Below are 24,124 nucleotides of genomic sequence, written 5' to 3'. Positions count from 1 at the left end.
CAAATCCCGCAGTGCCAGACGTGTTCCGCTGCTGAAGCCAGTGCATGTCCAGGCCCGTCTGAAGTTTGCCAGAGAGCACATGGATGATACAGCAGAGGATTGGGAGAATGTCATGTGGTCAGATGAAACCAAAGTAGAACTTTTTGGTATAAACTCAACTCGTCGTGTTTGGAGGAAGAAGAATACTGAGTTGCATCCCAAGAACACCATACCTACTGTGAAGCATGGGGGTGGAAACATCATGCTATGGGGCTGTTTTTCTGCCAAGGGGACAGGACGACTGATCCGTGTTAAGGACAGAATGAATGGGGCCAAGTATCGTGAGATTTTGAGCCAAAACCTCCTTCCATCAGTGAGAACTTTGAAGATGAAACGAGGCTGGGTCTTCCAACATGACAATGATCCAAAACACACCGCCCGGGCAACAAAGGAGTGGTTCCGTAAGAAGCATTTGAAAGTCCTGGAGTGGCCTAGCCAGTCTCCAGACCTCAACCCCATAGAAAATCTGTGGCGGGAGTTGAAAGTCCGTGTTGCTCGGCGACAGCCCAAAAACATCACTGCTCTTGAGAAGATCTGCATGGAGGAATGGGCCAAAATACCAGCTACTGTGTGTGCAAACCTGGTAAAGACCTATAGTAAACGTTTGACCTCTGTTATTGCCAACAAAGGTTATGTTACAAAGTATTGAGTTGTATTTTTGTTATTGACCAAATACTTATTTTCCACCCTGATTTACGAATAAATTCTTTACAAATCCTACCATGTGAATGCATGGATTTTTTTTTCACATTCTGTCTCTCACAGTTGAAGTGTACCTCTGGTGCAAATTACTGACCTCTGTCATCATTTTAAGTGGGGGAACTTGCACAATCGGTGGCTGACTAAATACTTTTTTGCCCCACTGTATATGTATGTGTTATGAGAGTGTGAGTAATGTGAATGTCTAAGTTGTGAGATAAAATTGAGGCACAGGCAGCCAGAAGGGGACAGAGGGGGGGGATGGCTCCCCTGCACCCTGGTGACACATCTTTACCCCAAGGCCCTGCATGTGTGGGTGATTGTGGTGGAGCGGGAGGAGGGAGGCAGCTGGAGGTGGGGTGGGAAGGAAGGGAGGGGCAAGTGACCCCTCCCTGGGGCCAGCTCCCCCGCTGACCCCAGTAGGCACCCCTATACTCTGCAACCTGCCAGGGAAAGGGGGCCCAGGCCCATCTGGACCGGGGTCCAGAACAGCAGCGCCGCCTGGCCCCACAGAGGCCGGGACAGCCCACCAAACCCCACCTAAGAGAAAACTGCCCCCACCCCGTCATCCACTCATCTTCCAGACTACACAAGACAATAGACGCCCAGGCTGAGAGCTTCCTCCACCTCTCCTGTATCTCCCCTACCTGCAGAGTAGGTTCCTGAAGAGAGGAGACCTCCTGCACCCCCAGAACCCCACGCCCATCCCGGACCCACCCAGGGGCAGCCAGGCTACCAGGTCAGCAACCCACGTCCGTCAGCACAGACCCTCCCCTAGCCCCGCTGGACGCAGCCACGAGGAAACCGTCACCTAAGAGCCAACAGAGCCCTTAATAGGCCATGACCGCTACCCCGGGTAGAACCCCCCAAGGAAGATGCTCCTGGGGAACCCCCCGACGCCCTAAGCCTGTCCCTACCCCCACACCAATCACAACAGCGAAGGTGGGACCAAACTATGACCCCCCACCCCAACTAGGTGATGGAGCTGATCAAAGGAGCCCAGAGCAATTGATCTGATGTGCCGGCAGAGGCTGTATCAAGACTAATGTCTGTGAAGGTTCTCAGTCATCCAGGTCATCGTAGTCAAAGGAGCTTGCAAAGAAAAGCGTCTGGACTTCTTTAAGTTACTTGAAGACGTTTCACCTCTCATCCGAGAGGCTTCTTCAGTTCTAAGGTCAAATGGTGGAGAGTCCCAGATATAAACCTGGTGGGAGTTTCCCCCCACAGAGGGACAAAAGGACCCCCTGATGATCCTCTAATCGCCTGAGCCAAGGTGTGGAACCGGGTGTGGGTCCCAATCAGCCAGAGTTTCGGGTGAGTTCATTGTGAAACCTGGCCCCACCTTATCATGCGAATTCCTGAGGTCAGATGGCCCAGGGTGTGAGTGGGCGTTAAGGCGTGTGGGAAGGGATCTCAAAACTGGATTATAGATGGCAGAGAGTTGGTGTCGTAAACCACCGCCTCTGTTCAAAGATGGTCGCTCACAGTGGACATAGATGGCTTCTTTCACTCCTCTTTCAAACCATCTGTCCTCTCTGTCCAAAATGTGAACATTGGCATCCTCGAAAGAGTGTCCTTTATCCTTAAGATGCAGATGGACAGCTGAATCTTGTCCTGTGGAGGTGGCTCTTCTGTGTTGTGCCATGCGCTTGTGAAGTGGCTGTTTGGTCTCTCCAATGTAGAGGTCTGGGCATTCCTCGCTGCACTGTACGGCATACACCACATTGTTAAGTCTGTGTTTTGGCGTTTTGTCTTTCGGGTGAACCAGTTTTTGTCTGAGTGTGTTGCTGGGTCTGAAGTACACCGGGATGTCATGCTTGGAGAAAACCCTCCTGAGTTTCTCTGATACACCGGCTACATAGGGGATGACAATGTTGTTGCGTCTGTCCTTCTTATCCTCCCTCCTCCAAAACTTCTGAACTGGTGGACAGAACTAAAGAGCGTGGATGTAATTGTCCTGTGTATTGGTTTGGCAGTATGAGCAGTTGTTGGTAGACGTATAACCCATCTTGAACATCCGATGACCTGTATAGTGCACTCTATGTAGTATTTTGTATTGAATTAATTGAAGACTGGGATTTCTAATTAGACGAAAGGTTTTTAAGCATATCTGAGACCAGAAGTTTTGGTCTAAGTTAACTGATAAATCTGCTTCCCATTTTGCAATAGGAAGTGATATTGATTCATCTGTTTTAGAAAGCAGTCTGTATATTTTGGATAGTAATTTGGGGGTTTTAAGAGTAAGAAATTGAACCACACTTGGTGGTGTTTGTAGTTCAACTTGACCCGGTTTAAATTTCTTTTTTACTTTGGATTTAATTTGTTGATATTCTAAAAATCTTTTCTTGTTGATCCCATATTGTGTAACTAGTCTGTCAAATGAAATAAATTCTGTTCCTTCTAGTATATGTTCTAAATATTTGATTCCTTTACCACTCCAATCTGAAAAGTTTATCATATTATTGTTTTGTAATATGTCAGGGTTGTTCCAGATAGGTGTACGTTTGCATGGGATTAATGAAGACTCCGTCAATTTTAGAAACTCCCACCATGCTGTCAGAGAAGAGCTGATGCTGATGCTTTTGAAGATTTCATGTCGTTGGATGTTTGAGCTGATAAATGGTAGATCTGAAATCTCTAGATTATTGCAAAGTGCTTGTTCTACATCTAGCCAAGGTTCATCTAAGAAGGTATGTTTTAGCCATCCTGAGATAAACTGAAGCCTGTTGGCTAAGAAGTAGTGCTGAAAGTTAGGTAGTTCTAATCCTCCTTTATCCTTGGTCTTTTGTAGTGTTTTTAAGCTTATACGTGGGGGTTTATCTTTCCAAAGGAATTTGGACATACATGAATCTAGAGATCTGAACCAATCTCACTTCCCATGGGTGGCGCTGTCACTTGGTGTTCGCTCGCTCGCTCTGTGGTATAGTATCGCTTCCTGTTCCTGCTCAAACACAGTGGTGTTTCTGAGTAGCTTATTTGCTTAGCAGTTTAATTAACAACTTTTAAATACATTCTTTTTTCACAGTATAATCTTCACGTGCTTCATCCGAAGCACACTTTCTGTGTACTCACTACCTAATTTATAGTATTCACTCACTGTCTCTGTACTGTTTCGCTAGCTTAGCTCGTAGCCGACCCGTTAGCACCATGGCTACTTCACCTGTCCCTTCTGCACTTTCTTGCTCATTGTGTCAGATGTTTAGTTACTCCTCGGCCTCCTTTAGCAGTAATGATATCTGTAACAAATGTAGCATATTTGCAGCTCTGGAGGCCAGGATTACTGAATTGGAGACTCGGCTTTGCACCCTGCTCTCACCCTTAGCTAGCCAGGCCCCTGTAGCTGGTGCAGCCGAAGATAGCGTAGGCCCTGCTAGCTGTTCCCCGGCAGACCCCAAGCAGCTGGGGAAAGGCTGGGTAACGGTGAGGAGGAAGCGTAGTCCTAAACAGAAGCCCCAGGTACACCACCAACCCGTTCATGTGTCTAACCGTTTTTCCCCACTCGGTGACACACCCGCCGGGGGTCAAACTCTGGTAATTGGTGATTCTGTTCTCAGACATGTGAAGCTAGAGACACCGGCAACCATAGTCAATTGTCTTCCAGGGGCCAGAGCAGGCGACATTGAAGGAAATTTAAAACTGCTGGCTAAGGGTAAACGTAAATTCAATAAAATCATAATTCACGTCGGCAGTAATGACACCCGGTTACGCCAATCGGAGGTCACTAAAATCAATATTGAATCGGTGTGTAACTTTGCCAAAACAATGTCGGACTCTGTAGTTTTCTCTGGTCCCCTCCCCAATCAGACCAGGAGTGACATGTTTAGCCGCATGTTCTCCTTAAATTGCTGGCTGTCTGAGTGGTGTCCCAGAAACGATGTGGGCTTCATAGATAATTGGCAAACCTTCTGGAGGAAACCTGGTCTTGTTAGGAGAGATGGCATCCATCCCACTTTGGATGGAGCAGCTCTCATTTCTAGAAATATCGACAAATTTATTAAACCCCTCAAAACATGACTATCCAGAGTTGGGACCAGGAAGCAGAGTTGCAGTCTTAGAGAAGCTGCCTCTCTGCAGCTTCTCTCCTCCTGCTACCCCCCCAAAAACCCATCTCCATAGAGACTGTGTCTGCTTCCAAAAAGACAAAAAACAAACTAAAAACCAGCAACAAACAACTTAAACAATCACAAAGAAAGAACAATACAGTATCCACATCTGAACCAAAGAGTAAAACAGTGAAATGTGGATTATTAAATATTAGGTCTCTCTCCTCCAAGTCTCTGTTAGTACATGACTTAATAATTGATCAACAAATTGATTTACTCTGCCTTACAGAAACCTGGTTGCAGCAGGATGATTATGTTAGTTTAAATGAATCAACACCCCCGAGTCATTCTAACTACCAGAAATCTCGAAGCACAGGTCGAGGGGGTGGTGTGGCAGCAATTTTTCACACCAGTCTATTAATTAATGAAAGACCAAGACAGACTTTTAATTCATTTGAAAGCCTGATGCTTAACATTGTCCACCCCAGCTGTGAAACTCAGAAACCAGTCTTACTTGTTATCATCTATCGTCCACCTGGGCCTTACACAGAGTTTCTGTCTGATTTCTCAGACTTTATATCTAATTTAGTTCTGAGCTCAGATAAAATAATTATTGTGGGTGATTTTAACATCCATGTAGATGCTAAAAATGACAGCCTCAACATGGCATTTAATCTGTTGTTAGACTCAATTGGTTTCTCTCAAAATGTAAAAGAACCCACCCACCACTTTAATCACACTCTAGATCTTGTTTTAACATATGGCATAAAAACTGAACATTTAACAGTGTTTCCTGAAAACCCTCTCCTGTCTGATCATTTCTTGATAACATTTACATTTACAATAATTGATTACGCAGCAGTGGAGAGTGGACTTTATCAAAGTAGATGTCTTTCTGAAAGCGCTGTAACTAAGTTTAAGAATATAATCCAGCCACTGTTATCATCGTCAATGCCCTGTACCAACACAGAGTAGAGCAGCTATCTGAACGCTACCCCAACAGAGGTCGATTATCTTGTTAATAATTTCACCTCCTCACTACGTACGACTCTGGATACTGTAGCTCCAGTGAAAACTAAGGTCTCTAATCAGAAGTACCTGACCCCGTGGTATAATTCTCAAACACGTACCCTAAAGCAGATGACTCGTAATCTGGAGAGGAAATGGCGTGTCACAAATTTAGAGGATCATCATTTAGCCTGGAGAAATAGTTTGTTGCTTTATAAGAAAGCCCTCCGCAAAGCCAGAACAGCTTACTACTCATCACTGATTGAAGAAAATAAGAACAACCCCAGGTTTCTCTTCAGCACTGTAGCCAGGCTGACAAAAAGTCAGAGCTCTGTTGAGCCAACCATCCCTTTAACGTTAACTAGTGATGACTTCATGAACTTCTTCACAAATAAAATTTTTATCATTAGAGAAAAAATTACCAATAATCATCCCACAGATCTAATATTATCTACAGCTACTCTTAGTTCCATTGATGTTAAGTTAGACTCTTTTTTTCCAATTGATCTTTCTGAGTTAACTTCAATAATTACTTCCTCCAAACCATCAACGTGTCTTTTAGACCCCATTCCTACAAAACTGCTCAAAGAAGTCCTGCCATTGATTAATTCTTCGATCTTATATATGATCAACCTATCTCTAATAATCGGCTATGTACCACAGGCCTTCAAGGTGGCTGCAGTTAAACCTTTACTCAAAAAGCCATCTCTAGACCCAGCAGTCTTAGCTAATTATAGGCCAATCTCCAACCTTCCTTTCATATCAAAAATCCTTGAAAGAGTAGTTGTCAAACAGCTAACAGATCATCTGCAGAGGAATGGTTTATTTGAAGAGTTTCAGTCAGGTTTCAGAGTTCATCACAGCACAGAAACAGCTTTATTGAAGGTTACAAATGATCTTCTTATGGCCTCTGACAGTGGACTCATCTCTGTGCTTGTCCTTCTTGACCTTAGTGCAGCATTCGATACTGTTGACCATAATATTCTATTAGAGCGATTAGAACATGCTGTAGGTATTACAGGTATTGCACTGCAGTGGTTTGTATCATATCTATCTAATAGACTCCAATTTGTGCATGTAAATGGAGAGTCCTCTTCACACACTGAGGTTAATTATGGAGTTCCACAGGGTTCAGTGCTAGGACCAATTCTGTTTACATTATACATGCTTCCCTTAGGCAGCATCATTAGAAGACATAGCATACATTTTCACTGCTATGCAGATGACACCCAGCTCTATCTGTCCATGAAGCCAGATAACACACACCAATTAGTTAAACTGCAGGAATGTCTTAAAGACATAAAGACCTGGATGGCCACTAACTTTCTGCTTCTTAACTCAGATAAAACTGAGGTCATTGTACTCGGCGCTGAAAAGCTTAGAAATATGGTATCTAACCAGATTCTTACTCTGGATGGCATTACCTTGGCCTCCAGTAACACTGTGAGGAACCTTGGAGTCATTTTTGACCAGGATATGTCCTTCAACGCACATATTAAACAAATATGTAAGACTGCGTTCTTCCATTTGCACAACATCTCTAAAATTAGAAATATCCTGTCTCAGAGTGACGCTGAAAAACTAGTTCATGCATTTATTACTTCCAGGCTAGACTACTGCAATTCATTATTATCAGGATGTCCAAAAAACTCACTGAAAAGCCTTCAGTTAATCCAAAATGCTGCAGCAAGAGTCCTGACAGGGACTAGAAAGAGAGAGCATATTTCTCCTGTTTTGGCTTCCCTTCATTGGCTTCCTGTTAAATCCAGAATTGAATTCAAAATCCTGCTCCTCACATACAAGGTCTTAAATAATCAGGCCCCATCTTATCTTAATGACCTTGTAGTACCATATCACCCTATTAGAGCACTTCGCTCTCGCTCTGCAGGCCTACTTGTTGTTCCTAGAGTATTTAAAAGTAGAATGGGAGGGAGAGCCTTCAGTTTTCAGGCCCCTCTTCTGTGGAACCAGCTTCCAGTTTGGATTCAGGAGACAGACACTATCTCTACTTTTAAGATTAGGCTTAAAACCTTCCTTTTTGCTAAAGCATATAGTTAGGGCTGGACCAGGTGACCCTGAATCCTCCCTTAGTTATGCTGCAATAGATGTAGGCTGCCGGGGGATTCCCATGATGCATTGAGTTTTTCCTTTCCAGTCACCTTTCTCACTCACTATGTATTAACAGACCTCTCTGTATTGAATCGTATCTGTTATTAATCTCTGTCTCTCTTCCACAGCATGTCTTTATCCTGTCTTCCTTCTCTCACCCCAACCGGTCGCAGCAGATGGCCGCCCCTCCCTGAGCCTGGTTCTGCCGGAGGTTTCTTCCTGTTAAAAGGGAGTTTTTCCTTCCCACTGTCGCCAAAGTGCTTGCTCATAGGGGGTCATATGATTGTTGGGCTTTTCTCTGTATCTATGAAGCGCCTTGAGGTGACATTTGTTGTGATTTGGCGCTATATAAATAAAATTGAATTGAATTGAAATTGAATTGTTATGGGTAAACATTTCCATCTAGCCAGATCACCTTCTACTTTCTTTAAAACTGGGATATGGTTTAATTTAGTCAGATCTGCAAACTTGGGAGAAACATTAATACCTAAATATTTTATATTTCCCGATTGCAGTGGTGTAGAAGAGGAATTATGGAAGGAGCAATTAATCGGAAGGACTGTAGATTTTGACCAGTTCATTGAGAAATCTGATATTCTTGCAAAAGAGTTTATCAATGCAATGACCCCAGAGATATTGGTTTGTGAGTTTTGGAGAAAGAGTAACACATCATCTGCATAAAGGCTGATTTTATGTTCCACGTTCTTGCATTTTATGCCCTTAATTACTGAATTCTGTCTAATTGCTGCTGCTAGTGGTTCAATAAAAATTGCAAACAGTGAAGGAGAGAGTGGGCATCCCTGCCTGGTGCCCCTCAGGAGACAGAAGCTGGAGGATGTTTGGTCATTTGTTCTGACACAAGCTGTTGGGGAGTTATATAATATTTTTAACCAGTTAGTGAAAGAGGATCCAAAACCAAATTTGTGTAAAGTTGCAAATAGAAATTTCCAGTTAACTCTGTCAAATGCTTTTTCTGCATCTAAAGAGAATATTGTAGTTTCAATGTTTTTACTGCATGAGTAGTCTATTAAATTAAGTAATCTGCGTTTATTTGTTGATGAGTGCCTACCTTTTATGAAACCAGTTTGGTCAGGATGAATTAAGTGGGGGGTTATTTTCTCCAGTCTCTTTGAGAGAGCTTTGCAGATTATTTTAAGGTCTACATTCATAAGGGATATTGGACGATAGCTTGAGGGATATACAGGGTCTTTGCCTGGTTTTAGCAGCAGATTAATGTTTGCAGAATTCATATTTGATGGAAGTCTGCCCTTTTCTTTGATTTCCAACAACGTTCTGTAAAAAACTGGTGCTAGAATCGTCCAGACTTCTTTGTAGAATTCTGCAGGAACGCCGTCTGGACCTGGAGCCTTATTATTGGGCATACTTATCAGGGCTTCCTGGAGTTCACCTGATGTCAGTGGCGAATCCAGTGCCATTGCTTGAGTGTCTAATAATTTTGGAAGAGTTATGTTGTCTAAAAACTGATCAATTTCCTTTTTAGATGGGTTTATTTGTGGTGAATACAACGTTTTATAGAAATCCCTGAAAATGTTGTTTATTTGTTTCGGGTCATATACTGTGTTCCTGTTACACCCTGAAAAGGGGCTGAAAAGGGGATAAGTCAATGAAGACGCTCAGACACGATGCTTCTCTTTCAGCAGCTTCATTGCGAATGATTCAGAAATATAAACATACATACAAAAGTATTAAACATCTTAATAACACTGTACAGTCTCTGTTAATTGTAAGACAATATATCTCCAGACTGTTTTCTTTCCTTTAAGTTACAGATTAAATTGAATGTAAGAATTTACAAAACCAGATTATGAATCAATAAACAAACTGACATCATTAAACTGAAATGTACAGAAAATAAACAAAATATTCATATAAAAATACTAATAGGCATTTGTCCCTTCACACAAAATACACATGTTCTTCGTCCAGATCAAATGCAAAATGCACACAATGCTGTATGTTTCATACACAGTCTGGCACGATAAAGCTCCATGCTAGCCACCAACAGAGCGCTTAGCTTAGCTAGCTGCTTATAGCTTATCCTAACAACACAGTTAACACAGATCATCTAAATATTCCTAGTATCCTCTTGTTACATTTGGAAACACGGTCAGTACAACTCAACATACATATTTGTAAAGTCCAAAAGCAGAATTGCTCAATTATTACCTGAAAAGGGGATAAGTCAATGAGGACGCTCAGACACGATGCTTCTCTTTCAGCAGCTTCATTGCGAATGAGGCATCGTGGCCAGAGCGCCCCTTTCCGGCAACGGCAGGCATAACTAATCAATCATGATCACTAAATCACATGGATTATTCCCCAGGCTCTACAAGTAGATTACAGATTGAATTTTACACAGGTTGTAGTCACATTCAGAATTATTATCCGGTTGAACATAGTCATGAACTCTTTTAACTATTTTAGCCTGTGTTACATTACGTCTCTTAATGGGACTTCTTTTGCCGTTGTTTATACATTTACATATTTGAAATAAATTGAATAGTACATTAACTTTTAACCACAACTTTCAGTTCAAAGTTCAAAGTGGTATTACATGAGGCTGTGCTGTCATGTAATACCACTTTGAACCACAAGGTGATTGAAATGTTTGATATATTATAGGAACTGTTGTTCTTGCATATTCTGTTAATAGATGTATTTAAATGTTCAAAGATTTGAAACTCATGTTAAACAAACTGTGAGAAGAAAGAAAGTCTGACTCTTTTCTAACATTTGACCCAAACTGTTTTTCTAAATGATCCCAAACTAAAGTTCATTATCTTCAGATACAGTAAGAGAAATGATTTCATGATTTCATGATGATCATTGTTGGAGGTTTTGGTCACTGTGCTGAATTTAACAGAGTCAAGTGTCATCGTTGTATTTCCTGCAGTACTTTGCACATAATACTATAAATATAAGGAGGAAGCCTGAGGCCCTGCAGCAGACTCACAGACGGATGCAGAGGGGAGGAGTGTAGAGGTGCTGTGGTGTTTGGAGGAGGGACTCCTTCAGTTAGAGAAGTGAGGCGTCACAAGTTCCTGGTTTCCAGTGAAGAAGAAGAGAGGCAGCAGTAAACCATCAGAGCCTCATCATGAAAGTCCATCACACTCTGATCTGCTTCTTCTTCCTTTGTGAGTACATTCACTTTTTCTTTCTGTCACTCTCGTTCTTCAACATGTTTCTGTTGTTAAACATGATGATCAGAGTCAGCTATGAGTCACTTTCATGGACGCTTCTTCCATTCAAACTGCTTTTATTCATGATTTCATGGATGTGTTTGTGGCCAGTATGGACAGAAGAAACCATCACAGTGAGACATTCATGGACATGTTGCTGCTCACTTTGGCTTTAGGATTCGTCCTTTCAAAGATGGTTTCTTACAAGTGTTTGTTACTTCCTCAAAATAACCTGTAACATAAAAGTAAAAACTCCACCTGATACTTTCAGTTATTATTTGAAAATACAAACTTGTTGATCAAGTCAATGAATTTTTCTTTGAAAGACAAAAACACATTTTGTTGCTTTTACTGTTACATGTTCGTGTTTCTTCACTGTGACTATTCACAGTTCACTCCCACAGTGCACATAGATTTGACAAAATGACATCACTTCCTGCAGACAAATATAAACGTGTGAGTGACGTGAGTGAAATCTGTCAGCATCTTCAAACCCAGAGTTCTGTGAAAAGTTATTTCTTAATTCTTCCTGTTTGTCGTGTTCGAGCTGAACAGAAATACGACTGCACAGAGTTTAAATGCTGGAATGAACTGAAATCATTTACATAAAGTAACTGACTCACATCAGCTGCTGAGTTTGGCTTTAGAGCTTTAAAATAGAGCCATAAATTACTCAATAACATGTCGTTCATTGCAAGTATTTGTTACTTCCTCAAAAAAAAAAAAAAAAAAGAAGTGTCTTGCCCAAGGACACAACGACCGAGACTGTCCAAGACGGGGCTCGAACCGGCAACCTTCAGATTACAAGGTGAACTCCCAACTCTTGAGCCACGATGAGCCTCAGTAAAACAAAGTTACAAATAAAAACTTCATCACTGTTTTTGTTGTTGCTTCCTGAACTTTGACACCAGCAGTACATTTAAACTAAATGATGACATCACTTCCTGTGGATGAAACACATGAAGAACTTGCATGTTGAGCTGTTGCTTCAATCTCTCAACATATAATTACTACAAGTACCACACAGAGGAGTTATGAGTCATTTACATGTCATATTTTGTTTATCTTCATCTTTTATTGTCATTTTCTTCATGCATAGGAAACATGTTCAGATATATTTTGAGTCATGTCGACTGGAAGAAGATTTTCCACCACTTTAGACAATAAAATGTATTTGACATGAATCATTGTTGTTATTCAGACTTTAGTCTCAGTGTGTCTGTGTGTGGATGCTGTGATCAGACTGCAGCTTCTTACAGGAAGTACAAACAGTAACTATTGATGGTTCATGTTTCCAACAGCTCTGCAGGAGGGAAACCCTGAAGTCACCGATGCTCAGATTCTTCACTATGGAGTCATTGGAGGAGATTTTAAAGATGGATTCTCCTTTAATTCTCCAGGAACATGGAAGATGTTCTGCAGAGAAAAATGTGAAGGAGAAAACATTCTCATTAATACAACTGATGTCAGAGCTCGAACAGGCAGATACAGCATTGAATATGAATGGACTGATTCTCATGCTTTATATGTGAGCATCTCAAAGCTGACTGAGTCTGACTCTGGACAGTACAGCTGTGGTTTGGGTGGATCTTCATCATCAGCTTCATTCACACAGTTTAGAATCGTTGTGGCTGAAGGTGAGTTTCTGTTTCAGCTGTGGAAATGTTTCGTTTCTGTTTCTGAAGCAAAGTTTTCACTGACAGCTGCTGACGGTTTAAAGAAGCTGAAGTTTGTTCTTCTGTAAACTGTTGGTTACATTTGGACTCCTCGAAGTAACCGATGAACTGCAGCTGGGACACGAGTGTGTGTGAATATTAGTGAGTGTGTCAGCTGATAATGATGTGAATGAAATGTCAGAAACAGACGCTGATGAATGAAAGAAGATTTTCTGATGTAACTTTGATTTTCTTTGATGACTTTTTGCTTCTGTGTCATCAGTTTGATCTTTCCAAGAGTTCCCCTCACAGCAAAATGTTTTATTCCTCAATGAATGTGTGAAAATCACATTCAGAACACAAAAGTCCATCCAGACTTTAAATGTACTTAAAACCATGAAGTGTTCACATTTTAGAGTCTATACTTGTCATAAAAGCTGATTTTTCATGAATCCAATCAGTCTGATGATGAAGCCGTTTAAATCTCAGTTAGTTCAACAGTTCCTCTGTCAGACTGGTTGAACTGGGCAGCTCCCAGTGTAACTGTGGATCAAACTGGAGTTATCTGATCAGACTGCATCATCTTCAGCACTGATAGTAACTATTGATCGTTTGTGTCTTTAACAGCACTGCTGGATGGAAACGATGATCAGCTGAAACACTTCAATAAAGAAACTGGAAGCTCTCTCACAGTCGGATGTTCCTTTACACACTCTGGAAACAGAGCGTTGTTCTGCAGAGGAGAGTGTGGAGGACACAACATTCTTGTTAACACATTTGATAACAGAGGTCAAAGAAGCAGATACAACATTGGATATGATCCAGGAGTTCTGTATGTGAGCATCACACAGCTGACCAAGTCTGACTCAGGACGGTACAGATGTTTACTGGAGAGATCTTCCAGCAGTTTATTCAGAGACTTTGAGGTCACTGTCACAGACGGTGAGTTTTTACTGACGTTAATCAAATGTTGTCAGAGTGGAGCTGTTCAGCTGTTCCTTATTTCCTGTCATATATCTGCTGTTCCTGTGGTGGATGTTCATGTTAAACACGAGCAGAGTTTCTAATAATGAGCTCAGTGTCTGTACAGTAATCCCTGTGAGCCAACAGCTCAGGCTGCTCTCAGCACTCAGTTTATCTCAACATAGAAACAGAATTATTTAGAAACAAAATTATTTTGAAGTGTGAATTTTGTAAAGTTACTGTGATGGAGAGCAGGAATAAGAGTGTGGAGCTGGAAATGAACAGGTGACCATTAATGTCCCGAAATGTCTTTATTGTTTCCAAGAACCTGATATTTCAACATACATTCATATTTTATTTCATTGTTAAACTATTTTAGTGCATTTTTTTCATCTAAAACTAAATTTGCCAAACTGTTTTTTCTCAATCAGTGGATCCATTTAAGGCTCGTTTGATTTCTCAGCTGATTTTTGAATCTTTGTGTTTTTCTTGTTCACAGCTCCAAACATTTATAAGTCAAACTTTCCTCTCTGCTCTTGTTCAGCAGCTGGACCATCAGCCACAACTACAGGAAGCTCCACACCTTCATTAACTTTGACTGGAAGCACTGAGCAGCCTGGAAGAGCAGCATCTACAGGTACATCCATCTATGAGTCTGAGAGTAGAAACACTGACAGATTTTTTATAACCTGAGTGAAAACTGGTTTAATTATTATCATAATTACTCCTTAATGTGTCCTGTTATATGCTTTTCATTTAGTTTGACAAATGACATTAGCAAACAATCTGAAGTGAATATGTTCTTTACAAGCTGTGAAATGCTAAAATAACACAAACTCTATTTCATATTATTTCAGTCTGTAGCTGATGAGTTCTTACTGTACAGCTCTGTATACTGTACGCATGTCTTCAGCTTGTTGTTCTTCTCAATCTGCTGCAGATGTGCTGCTGGTTGTGGGTCTGACTCTGGCTCTCATCATCATCCTGTTATCAGTGTCTGTGCTGATAATCTGCAAGAAAAGATCCTCTAAACCAAAGGGTGAGACAGCAGGAAGCACGCAGACAGACGCACTCATCGCTCAGTTTGTATTTAATTCTTTGTGAATTAAAGCTTTGAAAAGACAAACACAACAACACAACCTCGAGCCAGGAAAAATGACTGAACAAAAACCACCTTAAGATCTGAATTCAGGTTAAGAGAGTGAACTGCTGCTCAGGTTAAACGTTCAGTTACACCTGGAAGTGATGTGATAGTTACTGTTACAGCAGCAGGTGCTAACATTAAACTGACTGATTTACAGACAGCAAAGCAAATAAAAACAAACCAAAAACAATCTTTTTATTACACAAATGAAAATGTAAAGTTTCACATTAATCATTGATAAATAGCCCAAAGCAGAGGAGTCCCGTGTGGCTAATGCTACAGTTAATTTATACTTAAAATACTATTCTGCCTTGATTAAATCTGTCGTGAGGCTCCTGCTAATGTTTTGGTCGAAAACTACTTAAAATGACTCTTTAAAAACTGAAGGTTTCTGAGCGGCTTCAGCGTGTTGGAGGAGATGTGGTGGAAACCATCACAAGCACTGGGAGAAGCATCATCACACAGCAAGGCCACAGATGAACTGGAGGGTCAAACACAGAACAGCTGATGTGATGAAAGTCTTCACTTCATTCACATGTTGTGTTAAAATCCTCTGTGGCAGTATACTTCAGCACAAATACAAAAACTCTTTTATTTCCCCAACAAATGATGAGTTGTGTGACTCAACTGTAAACGAAACTGAAGTCAAATTAATTTGCATTTATATCCAAAGCCTGGCAGAAATGTTGTCTGAATCACTCACTGAAAAAAGTCTTCAGTGTCTTTGGTGAAGGTCGTCACAGACGGAGATCTGTCAGCACTAAATCATGTAAAAAATATTCTCTCTGATGTGTTTTCAGATCCTCCTGTGGAGACCGAGCAGGCTGCTGCCACAGAGGTGAGTTTGAGCAACTTTACTCACAGCGTCAGAGTTTTGGTGAAATTAGTAAGAAGAATTTTATTAGTTCAGCAGGTTTAAAGATGAATATCACACAGTGCTGATAGCAGCATGCTAGAACATAAAACATGAGCTCAGAGACCTGCTGCAGACGTGTGGATGGAAAAGTTCACTGAGTACAGTCATACTGTGACACAATGGGACTTCACTTAAAAAGGGTTTAACAACAGTCACCTTAATGGTTTCTGATAGATTTAGTAAATGTTACCTTACACACACATCTGTCAGGAGCACAAACTGGGACTATTTCTTCTTCAGGTTGGAGAAAGTTATGAGTGATCCACCTACTGTACACAGGGTCTGCAGCTCACAAACATTTTGGGGTTTGAGAGACATGAGCTGAACATCATGTGTATTAAAGTGCTCAGAATGTGCTGAAACAGTAAAGACCCCAAAACAGAAGCCTGTGGAAGACAACAGGCAGAGGAGAACACTGAAATTAGAAGCAGCATCATTCAAACATACACGATGTGAGTAGACCCACGTACACCCAACCAGCCTATCGAGCAACATGTGACGAGCAGCAGTCCCATAGATGGAGGCCACAGTTGAAATAAACTGTAAAAGCAATAAAGGAATTTGAGATGCAGCATGAGAACCTGTGTTAAAACTGCCGTGAGGCCTCCTCCTCTTCCTCAGACGCCTGAGCCTTACTGATGAACTGTTTGGCCTCACATGACCAAAACAGAAAACATCACTTCTGTTTTTAAAATGAATCATATCAGGTTTCTTTTTCCTGCAATCCTGCCACAGGTCAACAGCAGTAACACTGCAAACAAGGACCTTCTCTGTGCATGGAGCACTTATCCACATGATGTGATGAATTCAGACAATTTGAGATAAAATATTAATTGTTTGCACTGAATGACTGTGGAGATGAGCTGGATCACATAAATTCAATACAGATGCTATACAAGTACACAGGAAGATTACAATAGATATAGATAGATAGACAATAGAATACAAATGCTTTATACAACTGAGTAAAAATACAACTTTGTCAGAAAAAGAGTATTGCACTTAGTGTTATTGCACATGTGTGGATGTGTGTGTTTGATCACATCCACACATGTGCAATAGCTTAGCCACCGTTCTCCTGTCACTCACCACCTCCACTGGGTCCAGAGGGCAGAACAGAGCTGGCCCTGATCAGCCTGTTCAGTCTCTTCCTGTCCCCAGCAGAGATGCTGCTGCCCCAGCAGACCACACCTTAAAAGATGGCTGAGGCCACCACAGAGTCATAGAAGGTCTTCAGGAGTGGGCCCTCCACTCCAAACGACCTGAGTCTCTGCAGCAGGTATTGAGCCCATTATTGAGGCGCCGAAGCTGAGCCAGGACCAGCCGCTCCAGGGTCTTCATCAGGTGGGATGTCAGAGCCACCGGCCTGTAGCTGTTGAGGTCCTTGGGGCGTGAAGTCGTTGGCACTGGTACAACACAGGAGGTTTTCCAGAGCTGTGGGACTCTCCCCAGCCTCAGGCTCAGGTTGAAGAGGTGCTCCATCACCCCACACAGTTGGTCCACGCAGGACCTGATGCTCCTCGAGCTGATGCCATCTGGACATCTGCCAATCCGCTGCATTGTTTAACCCACAGCCGATGTTGAAGACTGTCTCATGGATGAATCAAACCTATGATTCAGTTCGTTTGCCCACCTCACATCCCTCCCAGGAAGAGAGTTCTGATGTTTGTGGCCTGAGATGGTTCTGAGGCCTCTCCAGACTTCACCAACGTTGTTTTGCTGAAGCTGGTTCTCCATCTTCTGCCTGTAGCTGTCCTTCCCATTCCTTATCAGTCCCCTCAGCTCTCTCTGCACCCTTTTCAACTCCTCTTTGTCTTTGGATTTGAAGGCCCTCCTCTTCTGCTTGAGGACAGATTTAATTTCTGGGTTAATCCACAGTTTGTTGTTGGAGAAACACCGCACAGTCCTGGTGGGTGCAGTGTTATCCACACAGAAATTAATATAGTCCGTAATGCATGTCACCAGGCTGTCGATGTCCTCTCCGTGGTCGTCACAGATCACCTCCCACACAGTCGACTCAAAACAATCCTTAAGAGCCTCCTCGCTCTCCTCTGACCATCTCTGCACTCTGCTGGTGGCTCCCTGTGCACTAAGGGCTCATGCACAGGGACAAGGTGCACCAGGTTGTGGTCAGATCTGCCCAGGGGAGGGAGAGGTGATGAACTGTATGCCTCTTCAGCATTCACGTACAGTAAGTCCAGTGTTTTATTGTCTCTGGTTGGGCAGGTCACATACTGGGTGTAGGTGGGCAGTGTGGAGTCCGGTGAGACATGATTAAAGTCCCCTGATATTATGAGAAGGGCTCTCGGAGATTGCGTTTGCAGTCTGCTGACCACAGAGTGGAGAGAGTCACAGGCTGCATCCGTGTTGGCCGACGGGGCTACATCATGGCCAAAGCACTTCTGGATGGATGCAAACTGCATTTCGCTGCCTGTATTGTGACATGTGCAATGACAACAGTTGAATTCTATTCTATTCAAATATATATCATGATAAATATTTTGACCATATTGCCCTGCCCTCTTTGTTTTAGATGTGATTATTATGCATTTAACATGAAATCAATATAATTTGTACAGTGACTCAAGCAGTGATTCAACAAATATCATTAATACACTAGTCCATGTCATAAGAGACAAATAGTCACCAAAGTCAGTACTGAGTGCAGCTACAGGCCAGGATTTAATGCAGCAGAGATCTTTGCACCCAGTGACATCTGTCTGCAGTCACATCACTTCTTCTGTACGTGTGTTTTCCTTTGAATTTAGTATTTTTGAGTATTTTAATAATAACTTTCCTTTCACAGTGTTTTTATGATTATTTTATAGTCATTAGCTTTTGATTTATTTCATTCAAACTGCTCTGTTTGGTATTTTCAAATGTCCATTTCATTGATCCTTAGTGAACATACATGAACCTCTGTCATCTTTACAACATGAACACACACATTTATATCTTTGTATAGAACAACAAAACATAAACAGGAAAATTACACACAAGTGAGGGGTTCATTTTTCATTCTTAATTAAATGACATCAGTCACACAGCGCTCACATTATTGATCACCTGTGATACCCGGGGACAAATAGACGCCTGAACACACCGGCCCTTTAATGAACTGTTCTATTACAAGAGGCTCAGGCCCCACCCACTCAGGGCTGACCACACACCTGCTCGTCTCGTCCTTTGAGTCGGTTTGTGTTAACGATCCTAAACATTATTGAAAATGTGGCAGCTGAACAGTTTTATCTCTGCTTGTTCTCTTTTTCAGGAGGAAGACGACTCGAGCAAACTCACCTACTCTGAGGTGAATTTTTCCAAGAGGACTTTTGGCTCTCCCAACGGAGCCTCGAGTGGTAACACTGGTGAAGTTATCTACTCTGCGCCTCGGGTCCATGTGAGCTCTGATGTCAGAGATGATTCGCTGCACTCGAGTGTAGCTTAGCTTCAATGCTGCTGCTGCCGCGTTTCTCTGTGAAGGCACCAGAGGAAGCTTTCAGTGTAAACAATCTGATTCACACCAAAATCTGTTTGAATGGGATTTTATTTTAATGTAACAACAGGACCGTGACAGCGTGTGATTGGTCAGATGCTGTGATGTCATAGCTTTGTAAATTATGGTCACTGAGGGATGTTGGTGTTTTGAAGTTGAGCACAGGTCCAATCAGTGATCCTGTGGCAGTAAAGTGACTCAGTGAAGATGCAGGGAAATCTGTCAGACAGCTGATCTGCACAGTTCTTACGTTTACTGAAAATATTTTCAGGATCAGAGCTTTTCCTCTCCTTCAGTCACTCGAGGAGTTACAAAACTTTCTTCCTGTCATGTTCGTGTACACACCCAGTTCTTTGCTAAATCTAAAGTATTGAAATAGTTCTTTAAAAAAAGAAAAACTTCTTGTCTTTCACAACTTCAGAGTCACACGAGTGAAGAAAATGGGGAAGTTTTCAGACTGCAGCTCAGCTTGGTGTCAGTTTAGCAAGATTAGCTTCCTTGATTAGCTTCTGCAAAGTGTCAGGCCACTGTTTAAAACTGATGCTGTACAATGTTTAACAGGACAATGTTTTACTGAAATAAACTTTCAGAATGTAGAAAATCTTTAGCTTATTAAATCAAACAGTGGTGGAAGTGAGTGCAGAGCAAAGCTGCATTAGTCCAACAAGCAGATCGGTGCTTGTTGGCTGTACCTGGATCAGCTCTGGATCTCTCCAAGTTATTGAGCTCACTTCCACTGGACCTACGATCTGTGACACTGTTAACACCTTTAGTGGTAAATGAGGACCTGCCTGTGCATGCTATCTGTTTACCTTGTTTGAACCTTAATTACATTAATGACCACATCGACTTTACAGACACTGAATTTAATATTTACCACCAAAAAACTGCTTTAAATTCTGAATTTTAATGTCATGTTTCAGCGCTCACTTGTTAGCAGAGATGTTTTCTCTTTGTTCAGTGTGAGAATAAAAGCTTTTTTCTATTTGATATCAGCACAGAAAATGAGTTTGTTTGTATTCAGTCACTGCTGTTGAGCAACAAGTGTCTTTCACATGTTTGTCTTCCTGTTCAGCTGTTTCTATGGCGACTAAATGTGCATGTTGTCATCAGAAGATGAAGGAAAATATATCAGACAGCTGTTCTGCACAGTTCTTAAGAAGTTAACTGTCAGTATCATCTGTATTATGTGGACCAGGCCTCTTCCTCTCCATCAGTCCTCTTTCACAACCTCAGAGTCAGTCACGAAAAGAAAAGGAGGATTTTCAGACTGTTACCCATCAAATATAAACCTGCTGAGTGCTGCTGATTGATAGAATAGAAATGTATCAATCAGCAGCACTCAGCAGGGTTTTTTCTGCACTTTAGCAAGTTTAAGATCTTCATTTCAGCTCACTGTGTAAAACTGATACCAAATAATGTTTAACAGTGGAAGCAACTCCACTCTGAACACACGCTCACCTGCAGACACTGCACCCGTCCACGTCAGGCTCCTGCTCCACTCTTCTCTGACTGGGCGGCTGCAGCTCAGGCGGTAGAGCAGGTCATCTACTGATCGCAAGGTTGGTGCTTCGATTCCTGGCTTCAGGACAAGTTGTGTAAAGTGCTCAGAAGAGTAGAAACATGCTAAAATACCTCAACTCCTCCATTCAGAGCAGCAACTTGTTCTTCATCCAGAGTGAGCACACCAGCCTTTTCTGGCTGAGCAGCGACTCAGAGGTGCTCAGTCTCATCCCAGCTGCTTCACACTTGGCTACAAACTGCCCTGAAGTGTGAACTAGATGTCACTGCATGATGAGACCAAGAGACCACATCTTCTGCAAAAAGCAGAGTGATCCTGACGCCAAGAAGGTGGAAACTATGAAAGAGCAAAGTTTAATAAGCGAGTACAACAGCCAGCAGAGACAGTTGACTCCTTCATAGCAGCTCATCTCGCTGAAAACTGTGAATATGATGATCTCCACGATGAACTTTTGAGGGATAGGCTCGTCGTGGGTCTTAAAGATTCATCTCTGTCGGAGCGAATGCAGCTCGACAAAGATTTGACCCTGGCTAAAGCTATCACAATGGAGAGACAATCTGAGGAAATAAAAAGACAGCAAACTGACTTAAGAGGTGAAAGCAGCACGAGCAAAACAGCCGTGGATGCCGAGCATGTCAGAAAATCAAAGCCAAATAAATTCAGAAGCAGAGAGCAAAAGCAGTTCAAGCCACAAAAACCACAAATAACAAAACAAGAGAATAAAACATGTTCTAAATGTGGAAAAGCACCAATGCACCCCGCAGCACAGTGCCCAGCTAAAAATGCAGAATGCCACAACTGTGGGAAACGTGGACACTACGGGAGAGTTTGTAGGTCTACACCTGTGCATGAGGTGGCGAACAGTGCAGATGGACTTTTCCCAGGTGAACTGGATTCAGGAGAAGACCCGTGGCTTGCTAACATCTGTGTGAGAGGCAAAAGCATGACATTTAAATTAGACTCAGGGGCAGATGTCACAGCTATCTCAGAGGAGACATTCAAAGACATTAAGCTGCCAAATGAACATTTGCAAAAAGCTGAAAAGCCACTGTGTGGAGGTGCAGCACTGACCGTACTTGGGTCTACAACGGAGGACATTTCCTACAGTGACAGGAGCTCTACAGAGACAATCTATGTAGTCAGAAATCTGCGTGTAGCTCTCTTAAGCAGGACCGCTTCTGTGAGACTGAAATTAATAGCCCGAATGGACAATGTTGACCTTGAGACAGTAAAAAAAGCGTAACCAAAACTATGTAATAGGCTCGGGCTTGTTCAAAAATCATACACGATTAAGCTGAAGCCCGACGCTAAACCTTATTCACTGAAAGTGCCGAGGCGTGCTCCACTGCCACTACTGGGCAAAGTCAAAACAGAGCTGGAGAGGATGGAACAGTTGGGAGTCATCAGTCGTGTGGAAGAGCAACAGACTGGTGTTGCGTCATGGTCGTAGCCCCAAAAAGGACAAAGAGAAAGTCTGCATCTGTGTGGACATGACACCATTAAATGAGCCAGTGTGTCGTGAGACATATATCCTTCCCTCTGTAGACCAAACGCTAGACATACTCACAGTTGCGCAGTATTTATCCAAGCTCGATGCTAACACGGGCTTTTGGCAAATACCGCTGTCCTCACCACATTTATTACGCCATTTGGTATTTCAAGTGCACCGGAGCCTTTCCAAAACATGATGGTGACGGAAGTGACAGCCGGCCTCACAGGAGTCATGTGCCACATGGATGACATCCTGGTCTCGGGATCCACAAGAGAGGAGCACGACATGGGAATCCACGCTGCTGCTGATTTCAGTAAATCTCCTGCATGGACTCCATGCTTGTCTCACTCTTTGAGTCAGTTTGTGTTAACAAATCGAAACATTATTGAAAATGCAGCAGCTGATCAACAGTTTCATCTTTTTTTGTTCTCTTTTTTCAGGAGGAAAACTCAATTTGTCCAAGAGGACTTTTTTTTTTTTTTTTTTTTTTTTTTTTTTTTCGCCTGTCCCATTTGGTTCTTTAGCCATCAGAATTGTTGTCTGAAGACCAACAAGGATACCCAATGGATTTATTTTGCCAAATGGATCATCATGGCATTGCCGTATTGGTCCATTTGATCGACCTTTGTTTTTATTATTTATTTTATTTTCAGTTGTTACAGACGGGACAGACATGAGTGAGGGATAGGAAAGGGAGAAAGAAAGAGGAAGGAAAAGAAAAACAGAAGGGGAGAGGGACAGTGAGAAAGGGGGGAAGAAAAAATATCTCCGGGATCACCTGTTGAGAGAAAAAGAATAGAAAACAAGCAAAAAAAACAAAACAAAGCAACATACTATACACAACACCATCGCATTAATCTAGCTAAGTGTAAACAGCAGTAAATACTAAATATTGAATGTTGTTGTGCAGCACGCAGGACAGACAGCGCACAATGTGCTTTGAAGTAGCAGCCAAGAAAGGTGTAATTTAAGTCTACGAACAGTGAACACCCATGTGCACACCTGTGTGGATCGGCGCGCTTGTATTCAAATGGTTTCCCCATGTAATGGTCTGCTAGAGGATGTAGAGAGCCATAGCCCCGTCCCCCAGGGCATGAAGCAGGCATGGAGGAGATCCAGGCCCCAGACATCCAGAGGCCCCAGAGTGCAAGAGCCCAAGGAGGACCACCGGAGGGGCATCCGTGCCACCTTCATGGGAAGGGCTGAGGATCCCCAGACGAGGGGTCACCCAGTAGCCACCGGGCAGGAGCTAGAGGGGGCTGCACGGGCGTGCCCGCCGGCTCTGCCGGCAGCCAGCTGTGCCAGAGTGAACCGAGCCGCAGGCACAGAGGCCGGAGGCCCGAGGGCCCCCCGCGCCCCGGAAGAGGCCCGACCGAGCAGCAGGCGCCAGGCCCCGCCAAGTAGCCACCGGGAGTGAGCTGGTACATACCCGAGCGCCCAGCCCCGGACACCAAGAACCAACAATGCACCGACCCCTGAGGGCATCAGTCACCGGCAGGGAGTGTGGTGAGGGGAGATAGGCCTCCACACTTTGGAGGGCCTTGGAGTTCCCAGAGAGGTGGAGTCTAAGACCCGACCTGACATATAGACACAGACAAACAGGCACACACAGACACAGACATGCATTCCCACCCTCATGCACACATATACACTCTAGATCTTGTTTTAACATATGGCATAGAAACTGAACATTTAACAGTGTTTCCTGAAAACCCTCTCCTGTCTGATCATTTCTTGATAACATTTACATTTACAATAATTGATTACGCAGCAGTGGAGAGTGGACTTTATCAAAGTAGATGTCTTTCTGAAAGCGCTGTAACTAAGTTTAAGAATATAAT

The 24,124-nt window shown here is 42.7% G+C and overlaps 2 protein-coding genes across 4 annotated transcripts in view; both read left to right on the top strand.

The window, feature by feature from the left end:
• LOC146493997 (uncharacterized) overlaps window positions 1–24,124 on the top strand; it is a 159,424-nt gene that overhangs the window by 114,293 nt on the left and 21,007 nt on the right. The window lies entirely within an intron of this gene.
• On the top strand, window positions 10,821–21,520 carry LOC146493999 (uncharacterized). Of its 3 annotated transcripts, none has more exons than XM_085145589.1 (7): window positions 10,821–11,053; window positions 12,400–12,735; window positions 13,381–13,695; window positions 14,264–14,353; window positions 14,657–14,755; window positions 15,661–15,698; window positions 19,048–21,520. In XM_085145589.1, exons 1-7 carry the CDS (start codon window positions 11,014–11,016, stop codon window positions 19,219–19,221), a joined length of 1,092 nt encoding a protein of 363 aa, XP_085001715.1. In that variant the 5' UTR covers window positions 10,821–11,013; the 3' UTR covers window positions 19,222–21,520. The 3 variants fall into 3 exon arrangements, with proteins under 3 accessions (XP_085001715.1, XP_085001714.1, XP_085001713.1); XM_085145588.1 differs by having other exon boundaries at window positions 14,261–14,353; XM_085145587.1 differs by having other exon boundaries at window positions 14,216–14,353.

Source organism: Neolamprologus multifasciatus, chromosome 20, assembly GCF_963576455.1.
Source record: "Neolamprologus multifasciatus chromosome 20, fNeoMul1.2, whole genome shotgun sequence".
Lineage (NCBI taxonomy): Eukaryota > Metazoa > Chordata > Actinopteri > Cichliformes > Cichlidae > Neolamprologus > Neolamprologus multifasciatus.
The sequence above is the reverse complement of the archived record's forward strand: the minus strand, read 5'-3'. Positions and strand labels throughout refer to the sequence as shown.

Bases quoted from the DNA above. Each gene is read 5' to 3' on its own strand.
- LOC146493999 (XM_085145587.1), top strand. From the start codon at position 11,014: ATGAAAGTCCATCACACTCTGATCTGCTTCTTCTTCCTTT. The intron at 13,696-14,215 runs GTGAGTTTTTAC...TCTTGTTCACAG, and splicing joins TGAGGTCACTGTCACAGACG to CTCCAAACATTTATAAGTCA. The intron at 14,756-15,660 runs GTGAGACAGCAG...ATGTGTTTTCAG, and splicing joins AAGATCCTCTAAACCAAAGG to ATCCTCCTGTGGAGACCGAG.